This window comes from Morone saxatilis, unplaced genomic scaffold, assembly GCF_004916995.1.
Source record: "Morone saxatilis isolate NCDOM2014 unplaced genomic scaffold, NCSU_SB_2.0 Contig3, whole genome shotgun sequence".
NCBI lineage: Eukaryota > Metazoa > Chordata > Actinopteri > Moronidae > Morone > Morone saxatilis.
In genome coordinates, this window is record NW_023339873.1 from 4,986,433 (window position 1) to 4,997,649 (window position 11,217).

An 11,217-nucleotide genomic window follows, 5' to 3' on the forward strand; every position below is an offset into this window, starting at 1 on the left:
AATATGCCCACTCAGTTGTAGGCCTATGTGTTTTGTAGCGCAGTATTGCACACAGATGGTACAGCTGACAAGGCTACACAACATACGCAATTTACATAAAACATCACTATTACTCATATATGCTTATCACCAGACGTCAAGCTTTTTTAGCATGTCTGCCCCCAGAAGGAATCAAACCTCCACTCATCATGACATATGTCTGCCTACTCACCTAAAAGACTGCCATGTACAGAATATCAAATGGGCCTGAGCCTGGCCCTTTGATCTTTGTTGTTGTAATTTTCTTTCTATTCTTCCAAACAGCTTTCTTGTTGAAGAAGACATGACATAGAAACAATAATAAAAAGAGCAAAAACCCAGAGTTCAACAAAACAAAAGCAGCAGGGATTAGAGAGGCAAGGAGGGCTTACTTAAGGACTTCCTGTTTTCACAGTTGTGTGACGAATCCCAAACTTGAATCCCTATTGCATGCAACACACAGGATTGCGCTCTGATGAGAGCAAAATCTCTTGACAGGAAAACAAGGGGATATAGAGTGCACAAACAGATGAGAGGGTACACGCTGTCTAACCATGTAAAGAAAGAAGCATTTGAAATCCACAGAGTGATGAGTGCAAACAGCACATAAATAGGTTACCAAAGTATGTTCTAAATTAAATTATGTCAAGAGGCAAAGAAGACAACATCTTTGTATCAAAAGCCATCACTAAATGAGACGCGAATCGTGCAGACTGCTGAATAGCTTTGAAGCTAGCTATCATATCATGTATAATGTATCCTTTCTTGACAGTTTATCACCATCAAACTGCAATTCAAAAACGAAAGACAAATCACAAGGATGCAAAAACAAGCACACAAAGAAAAAAACATATTTATGACTTCTAAATGCACTTAATTTTGAGCAACCTTGGTCAATTAAAAATCAGGCAGTAGCCAATAATAAATCGCCAACAACACATTTATAAAAAGCAACTTCCCCACAACCAAGAGAAAAAAAGAGTTGCTGTCTTACCAGGTCTCATCGTTTTTGAACTCCATCTCTCCGTAGGTGTCTTCAAAGTCCTCCCCTCCTCCTTTGGCGAGTCCCTCCAGGGTGCGATAAGGCACAATGACCGTCCCCCTTGCTCCAGAAGTCCTTAGCACTTTCACTTCCATAATACCGATGCTCTCACTGACGTGCACTGAGTTGCTCTCAAAGGTGAAGATGCCTGAATGATCGTCATCCAGAATGGTCACAGTGGCCACAGTAGGAAAGCCCAGCATGGCCTTTGGGTACGGGAGACTATTGGCGGACAGCACCTCGTCCTCTGTCTCCAGGACACGCAGATTACTGAGCCGCACAAAAAAGTGCTCGTCTTCTTCAAAGATGTCATCATCTATGATGCCAATGTTTATTTCCTTGAACATCTCTCCTGGTTTGAACACTACTGTACCCTCTGTGAACTCGTAGTCGGCCCCTGCATTAGCCGAACCATCCTCTGTTTTATAATCCACGTAGATCGTCTTGTTGATGTCTCCACCTTTTCTGGTGATGGTCAGAATGGCGGCGCCACAGTTCTCGAGGCACTGGTAGACAGCGGGCTCAAACGCAATCCGAGACACGTACTCTTCCGGCTCCTCCACATGCACCTCCTGCACACTGGCACTCTTCTTCGCCTGCTCTGCAACGTGTTTCTTCAGGATATTTCCTGCGCCTGTCATCATGCGTGTAGCTTGAATGCGGTAGAAGGCACGGCTCTTTTGCTGGTGCGAGAGAGCGTAGTAGTTGGCCATCTCGACCAGCTGATCCAACTCTTTCTCTGGGTGCTTCTGCTTCAGGTCTTTCAAGATGCGGATCATGTCGCGCCGGGACTCGTCCACCTCTTTGCTCTCAATCAAACCAATAAGGTTGCTTGCTGCACCTCCGTCCATGAAGTGAGAGTTGACCATCTTGCCATCCATCTCAATTCCCTTGGAGCGTTCAGTCTCTGTCTCGATGATGACACCCCTGTGCTTGTCGGTGCGGTACTTCTTGTGCATGAACTTGTAGAAGAGCAGTCGCCTGTCTGCTACCCAGGCAAGGAGTACGCATATGGGAAAGAAGGCCAGTGTGACTAGACCCTCCCAGACCTGGACTACGTTGGGAGAAAACACAGCCAAAATCATGTAGAGCCAGATGTAAGCAAAGATGCTCCAGCCTGCAGTGACAAAGAAAACTCTGAGGTGTTTGACCTTGCGTACTTCTCCTTGGGGAATGACAGACACACAGAGGCCAATGATGACAAACATATTGAAAGCTGCACTGCCGACAATTGTGGCGGGCCCGAGCTCACCAGATTTGAACTCATGTCCACAAACCTCAATTACAGAGAGCAGAATCTCTGGGGCGGATGAGCCCAAGGCCATGAGGGTGAGGTTGGAGACTGTTTCATTCCAAACCCGGATCGTGGTGGTGGTTGTTTCTCCATTGGGTCTTTTGATGACAATTTCCTTCTCCTGGGAGGTGATGACCTCAATGGCCGCCATAAAGCGGTCGGCAATGATGGACACTCCGAGAAACATGTAGATCATTGCCACAAAATACACAATGACCCTTGCGATCTTGTCTCCCATGGACGGATCCTCAGGATACCAGATGGGCAAGATGATTCCTTTATGACACTTGGAGTTTCCTGGGCAGGTCGCATTGCTGGGGCTGAGCAGAGGGCTCGGAGTGGTCCGGGCCTCTGTACAGAGGAAGGCTACAGCCACAGACACCAGCCCCAACCAGAGGCAGGCTGACGACCCTGGCTTTACAGGCCTTGAACCCTCCATGCACCCTCCTTCTTCTCAAGGGTTCTTACCACACTGACAGTCCCTCTGAGATCCAGCACTGGGCTGTGCTTTTTCTCCACCCACCACCTAAACACAACAGACAGAATTAACAGAGAATTAATGGATGTTATATTGTATCTTTAATACCAGACCGTTTACTCTCATATAATAAAAACATTCATATAGGTACAACAGTGGTGAAACAATTGCATCATGTTGCTTTGCATCTTTTTACTAGATAGATAAATGCATCTATTGCTTAATAAATAATTATTATTACATGTTTAATGCATTACTTATTAAACATACTTACACTGCATTCATTTTTTAGTCACATAATGATTAAATAATTAATGTAATCACATAATGGAATAGTTATCCAACCTTGGGGTACTTTAACATTGTTTTAAATGCTTGCTTGAATGTTTGAAGAGTAATAATAGTACAAGTGTGTAAGACTGTGTGTTTGCATTTTCATAGGGAGAAACACTGTCTAAAGCATGAAAAGAATTTCAAATTATCCCACTATCCTTCTGTAGGACTTCAATGAGTTTCTGCTTCCTTCTTTACAAACAGCATAGTCATGAGACCTTTATGTTATCTTTGAGAGGCGGGCTTGAAAATACTTCCCTATTTTTGGAGGTCTGTAAACCACTATGTGAACAATGTTGATAACATTTGTTTAATAAAATCATAGCTTATGGGCTCATATCCAATCATAAAGTTTATTTTCAGTTTAGATGTGGATACGTGCACCCAATAATGTGGATGTGAGCGTGATTGTCTGAAATCTCAGGGGTAATACACAGCTCTGAACCAAACAGCTCGCTCAGCAGGCGTGCAATGTTGCCAAACTAAGCACTGTCCAAAATGTCGCATTGGCAAAAAAACAGCAGAGGGGAGGCAGGAGACCGTCAAGAGGCAAACTGAAACAAAGGGTACAGATGTCCCGTCCAAATTCATTATATACTGAGCCCTAAATGCACACTTACCACTTCCACAAGAGTGAGCGGCGTTACATTAACAATCCAGACATTGTCCAAATTCATAAAAGCTCAGGCTAAGCATCTTATGCACCTCTTCAGCTCTTATGAGATAGGACTTGACAATTCTTTTGATGCTAACAGCTGAGGCCAGAGGCAATGGGGGCATAAGGAACAGTTAACCACCCAAACTTAGAAGATGTGAGCTACTTTAAGACTTAACACAGGGGATTTATTTCAGAGACTTTCTTCTCAGTGGTACCTGGGAATATTTAGTGTTTTGGGAGAATGGGTGGGGCCTCTCTGTAGCCTCCACCACACCTTTGGGCCCATGAGTCTCACAGGCAGTTAAGTCTGAATTAAAATAATCTCTTCAGAGAGATATACACTGCGTAAGTTAATCATTCTGTCCTGAATTCACTGGAGGATTACAATTTCTTATAACTGTCACACTTGTTTCCTTTTGCTTTTGTTGAGCTAAATGTAGTTTGAGTCTTTCTACATTTTGTACCTAAAAGTGCATTCTTGTGTTCTGATTCCTGGTTAAAGGGTTGATTACCTCTGGGGCCGCCCGCACTAAAATGTGTACAGTACGCACTCATGGCATTTTAAGGCACTTTGGATAAAAGCATCTATTAAATGGCATATGTTATTCTGTGTAATGCAGATTTCTTATCTGATATAACTCTTATCTCTACGCTGGAGTACTTCAACTCCCAGGTGACATTTTTAGAAATGATATCTATCATCCAGACAGACCACTGACCAGTTTGGATGTCTGACAACATTTTCAATGGAGGTGTGGATAGTCAAACAGGAGCTGGCATATTTAAAGCACTCACACCAGTTTAAATGCCAAATATTGTCTGTCAACACACACCCAATGTCTGCAAAAAACTGCCAAAGTTTCTGTCATTATCTTGTGTGGAAATTCAGGCATTAGCAAAACCAATTAATCTGTTCTGGAATAAATTATTCCTAATATTTCTAATTTAATGGTTCATAGGTACACATAATTGCATCACTGACAGTATTATTATGATGTCTTTTGAGGGATCATAACCTCAATAACATTCAGAAAGATATGTCATTCCAAGAAGTAATTTTTTAGAGGCGATAAAACTTCGAAAATAAAGGATATCTCAGCTTGAAAGGAAATTCTTCAGATGTTAAAAAAAGATGTTGATTGCATGGCAGCACACTGATCTGGAGGATAGAAAAGGGGATGACAGCAAACGGCAGCAGAAGCAGGAGACAAGGAACTTCTATTTAACTGAATCAGCAGAGCCATTTACATGGACAAGGGCCAGCTATGCAATCCCTGCGAGAACTGACAGCGCTGAGCACAAACAAAAACAACAGGGAAATAATTGAGTGACAAAGTTGTAACTTAATGAGAGAAAAGTTGAGTCTGAAAATTATGGATTTTGCATTTATTTGGAATTTTGTATCAGCCTGAAAGTTCCCCACAGAAACACATCTACAAGAGTAAACTTTTAGGAATGAAGAATATGTGTGCAGTGCTCAAATTACACTCACAATCCTCCATCAGCGTGTACTGTAAATGACCTTTATTTGAAAAAACTGTAAAACTGACAGCAGGAATACATTTTTGAAGGCACTGGAAGGCTTAAGAGAAGTGCTTCTCCCTGTTTTAGAATCAGAGCAGCACTGCTGACCTGCTAGCTTCTCTCTGTCTTTTTTATTGCATGGCGGCTAGAAACTGCAATGAGGCAGAAATAGATGAAGCATCCAGAATTTAAAGGCTGGAGAGCCTCTCTGTGTGTTACAACCCGGGGATGGGAATGATTAAATGACTGGTCATTTAATTGTTAGGTGATATACAAGGGGAAGGAAAAATCAACTCTCATATTTTATACTTTTATTACGTCATTTGTAACCTGGGTCAATCTCACTATTTTTAGACTGGTCATTTAAAAAGCAGCATGATTGAGGATTACTCCATTATTCCTGCACTTACTGATTTTTATTGGCCAATTGGTGCAGAGGAAATAAGCTGTAAACACGACATACTATCACCTTAAGTTAATACGGCAAACTTCTTGGCAAACAATATCCTATATTTACACAGCACGGAACAACATTAGCATTCATTTGGAGTTGTTTTTCTGTCCACTTGATTAATGCAAATCCAATATGGACTCTACTTTTAGCTCTGTTTTTGGTCTGCACCAACTCCTGAGGAAAAGATCTGGCTCTCTATAGTCTATGGTCACACTCTAGCTAGCTAACTTTGTCTGACTTTGTTTGGTGCTGGGAATGTAGTGTACAGTCAATTTTTAGAGCTTTTTTTTTATATTTTTATATATTTCTATAGCCAAAAACGACACTATAAGAGTGAACCAAAACAGTCAAGGTTCAGGCCAGAAATCTAAAACAATGAGCAGAAAGATGCTGCAAAGCTCCGCAGAGCTGAGGGGAGGTGGGTGATAATTGCCTGTGGTTTCATCACTACAAACAACCTCTTTCACATACAGGCAGTCATGTGATCCAGTAATATAAAAATACTTCAAATGAGCTGAAACTTCCCATCCTTAAACTTCAGTGTGATTTCCTGTAGCTTTAATACAAACAGTTGGGAGACTCGAGTGTGGAAGGAGGACAGTGAAGAAAAAGAGTAAACATGCTAAGTCAGCCTACCTTGAATAAACGGACGTACAAAAAATGGCAAACAAGCCAAATACCCATACATCCAAGAGCAAACTAACAGAGTGACGGAGAGAATTTTAAAGATATAAGGCCATGCAGTAACACTGGACAGAGGGAGTCAATTGCCTCCTAACTACCTCCTGCCTCGTCCCATTAGACATATAAATGTAACAAGCTGAATGAAATCATGCTCAGAAAGATTAATTTGTAATTGTAAACTGCTGCCCAAAATACATATTAGATACTTGCACTATTATAAGTAGTAATTTTAATCATTTTAAAAATGTGATTCATTTATTTTTTGAGCATGTAAAATTCATTTTTCAACCTTGAATTTCACCCGAATAAGGCCCTTATATTACTATTAGTACTATCACTACTTAATCTACTGCTACTGTTATTAATATTACTAGACAAAAGGCATTACTATACTGCCTATATGCTAACACAAATACTAGTAGTAGTACATCTACTACACTACCACTAATGCTGTTACTAAGACTACCACAGCCTGGAAGGATACAAAGCTGTTAAAGTATTTTTTTCCTCTTTAAAAAATAATACAAATAAAAGCAGCATCAGATGATACTTGACCAGTGTGCAGGATTTAATGGCATCTAGCGATGTAGTTTCAGATCACAACTCGCTCACTTCCCCCTCTAAGCATTAAGGAGAAACTATGGTATGCTAAAAAATGCAAACACCCTATCTAGTGCCAGTGTTTGGTTTGTTCCTTCCAGGACTGTAGAAACACGGCAGTTTAACATGGCGGCCTCAACAGAAGGCGACCTGTGGCATCGGTAGACAAAAATGGCTCATTCTCAGGTAATAAAAGCACAACTAGTCTTATATTCAGGTGATTATACACTGATGTAAACATACCTATAAATATAAAATGCTATTTCTGCCAATACATCCTATTGTGCTACACACTGGACCTTAAAGATGTGATCTGTATACATAATTAGGATTATGACATCTGATGCCTGCAGTTACACCTGGTATTAATAAGCATTCTCGTTATCTTGATTGGGCCCGTATTAGTCAGGTAGGATGGATCGAGTTGTCAGTAAACATGGTACAAAATAGATTCATGAAAGTAATACTATGTCAGTTTTTGCGTTAATGCCCGTTGTAAAGGGGGTCTTGGTCCCTGGGAGCCCTGAAAATGCTGGAACCTACAATTCCCATAATGCAACTGCATCACATGGTGCATTGGACCCTTCCTGAAAAGTAAATACCCACAACACACCCTCAGATCTTTACACATGCTTTCTGCTGCTGTTGTTTTCAGAGGCTGACCATCAAAGTCAAACCAGTAGAGTGCCCCTTTAACATTCTTGACCAAAAAAGCTGGCAATAGCCAATAGGGATGGATTGATTAATTGATTGGTTGGTTGATTTAAGAGACAAAACCACATAATCTTAAGCAATAATGTAAAGCTCATTAAAATAATTACATTTAAGCACTCAGACAGACTGTTCAGGTGTATGACCTCACAAGGATTTTGTATTTGAATAATTGATTTTCCATCTCAACACAAATTGCATTAGTTGCTGTCAGGTGATGGAGAGGGAACGATTCCATTTTTCTATGTGTACCAACATTAAAGCCGTGACCCCTAAATTAGGAGCTACACAAAACAATTTGCATACTAATTACTGTTTTAAGGATTGTGTTTTGCATTGTGAATGTAGGGGCGGGCTGTCACTGGAGTTATAATTTAAAGTTGTAATCAGAACTGTTCAGCGGCCTCCAAAAAGTATTAAAATCAACGGAAAAAGACAAAGTTGTTCACAAAAAACACACAGGAACTTAAGAGCCATATTGCAACTGACATATCTAAATTAAGGCTGAAGTTCAACTTTGACGTATTCCAATTAAATCTAACACTGACCTCCTCAACCACAAATAGTTGAGGGTGAACCCACTTAAACTCCATGTACAACTTTTTAACACTTTTTTCCTCGTACAATATAAGAAAGTAGAACTCAGTGATATTACTAAAACAGATTTAGCAGAATGTTTCAATTTACTACCTCAATAATTATCATTATGACCATTAAAAATGACACGCACTATTATTACACTGTCAGCCATGTAAAAATATTAAAAATCCCAAAATATATCAAAATATAGCTTCATATGTGAATATTGATTCTACAATTATTAATCCAGTGAATCACAAAGCTAATAAAGTAGACCAATAAAAATTTATAAAAATGGGGGTTGGACTTTAAGGAGATACAAATGTGCAAATATTCTTATACTGAACTTAAAAAAAGTATTTTGTAACTAATTAAAAAAAAAACTATATATGTATATATATATTTTTTTTTATGTACCATTAAACAGGGATTAAAATGCTCTCATTTAAGACCAAACAGTTTTAAAACTTTAAGGCATTTTTACCTCAATGAGAGGGAATCACTGTATGCTACAAAATGAAGAATTATATAAAATGTATCCACATTAAAATTAATAACTGAGTGAAAAAAAAAAAAGGTTTTACAGACTTAAATGCCTAAACATTTCATGAATGGCCAATATCACACTGATTTTATTCTTGGAGTTGAAATGATTAGTTACTTAATCTATGATAGAAAAGTAAATCTGTTTAAGCAGAGATGAAAATGTGAATATTTTTCTTCGGATATTAAACTAAATACATTTCTGTTCCAGACTGTCTGACCAAACAAGCAATTTGAACATGTGAACAATTTTTGATTATTTTCATTCATTTAAAAACGATTAACCGAGTAAGTGATACAATAACCACCAGACAGTTGCAGCTCTAATCAGTCCAAACTCTAGATGACTTACATCTCTAAGATAGTTTTAAGGTTTTAATGAGAAAAAACGCACATTAATATTTGATTTGGTGCATCTTTAAGTGGTCCCCATGCACACCCTCCTGCATTCCCTGACTGATACAGTATGTAGTACCATTATGGCTGAGACAGTTGCTGAGAGGAGAGAGTGGCTGATCTGCTCACAGATCTCTTTCCCTTTCCCTATTTTGGGAAGAGGGTCTTGTTTAAGGAGGTTATCTGAGCTGCACATAAACATGGACTCAGCAGACACACGGAGAGCCTCAGCTGTTGCTGATTAATCATCATAAGGCCGTTTTACCGCTCACTATACCGATGTCAGTGCTACCTGAGGAGGGAATCCCTGCTGGAGCACCCATAGGCCCGCACAGTAACTTAAAAGGTGCGCGCAGGCCTACGCGTAAAGATGAACAGAGAGAATATATATTATCTCATTTCCTAAAATAATACCTATTATTGACCTCAGGAAACACTCCAGAATCAACTCCAAAACAGTGTCAGGGCTCGCAGGAGAAGCCAACATACATAAGCAGAAGCTAAAGGCTCAGATATTAAAACTGGAAGTCCAGGTGTTCATCCAATCAAGCAGCAGGACGGGCTCTGCAGGCTGTAACAACCGGTATCCGATACTTGCGTTGACAGACGCCAATTATTTTAATGGCACACCCATTAGACGGTATCACGAATCCATTTCAGCCCGTTGCAATGGATCATATCTGCACAATGATGAGGAGCAATGGGAGCAAATAGAGAGGTTAAACCCCGGGCAGAATGAAGCGCTCCGGAGTGACGGACCACATCCAGCTCACCTCACTCACCGACTGTGTTTGCAGCTACATGGATCTGGAAATGCATCTAATATGGTTCCTGTAATCTGTCACACAATTAAGTAGAAAGCCTGTCTGTGTGTTTGCTGTTTATCACTGATGGTGTGCCGGGTCGCATCCCTCACCAACACACTGCTTATTTAATATCACTGAGTTTGCATCATGCGTTATTCATTATAACCTACCTGGATTTGTATTCCGGGGAGTTTGTGTAGACACTGCGAAATAGCTCCTGTCCGCCTCCTTTATTATTGTTTCTGCCGTTCAGATCAGCCTGCCAACAGTCTCAGTGTAATCTCGCTGTTTGGATCTCTTGAGTCAAACGTGCTCCTCGGACCAAAATCCCACTGTGTCGTCCTCATGTACGGAGAGGCAGGTCCCCAGCCTGCTCGGTATTGGCGATTGGATCAAACCGTCCAGAGGTGATCGCCTTTCGTCCTCTCTTGCCTTGGCGCCCTCCTCCCCAGTTCCTCCCTGGCTGACGGATTGACCGGGTCGCAAAGCTGTCAATGACGAGGGAGGAGGAGGAGGAGGTGGTGGTGGTGGTTGGGGGGGTCGGTATTTTAAGATAAGAGATGGATCTTCTGAGCCCGTCCGCACGGCTCTCCCTCCTCCTGCAAGCCGTGAATCAGCGCTCTCCTCCTCCCCCTCTGTCCGCTGCGATAGCGCAGGAAATCTATGATGTCGCTCTCGTAGGTACGGGCACCGCCGTGGAGCTCCTCTTTCCCCGGTTGTCTTCTCCACACAATTGGGCCACTGCGATTCCGATTAAACACTGTCTCACATTAGAAACGCGCTCGGCTGTGCACACCGGTGTTTAAGTTACCAAGGCGGGCTGTCAGCCGGACTTTGCGCACCATCGGAATGGCCAAGATTCGTCTCCTCTGCGCTGACTGCGAGTCCGTTCCTGGAGCTTGAATGATTGCCGGAGATGAGCTTTATCTACGAATTGTCATCCTCAGATGATTATTATTAACATTACGCCTATTCTCACGCCGGTAGAGGTGTGAAATGGTTGCGCCCTACAGCCCTCCGCCCCCCATTTTTAAAAGTCACACAGACAGGCTCGGTTAGGCGCGCAACTACGTCACCATCGGCTGAGAGAAGAAACC

General features: G+C 41.3%; 1 protein-coding gene across 1 annotated transcript in view; it reads right to left on the minus strand.

Annotated features, from left to right (window-relative positions):
* Nucleotides 1-11,217, minus strand: part of slc8a3 (solute carrier family 8 member 3) — a 109,672-nt gene extending 98,455 nt beyond the window's left edge. The window contains 2 exon segments of the mRNA XM_035673522.1: nucleotides 1,013-2,880; nucleotides 10,291-11,217. Of these exon segments, the coding sequence (XP_035529415.1) occupies nucleotides 1,013-2,793 (1,781 nt within the window). The 5' untranslated portion in view covers nucleotides 2,794-2,880; nucleotides 10,291-11,217.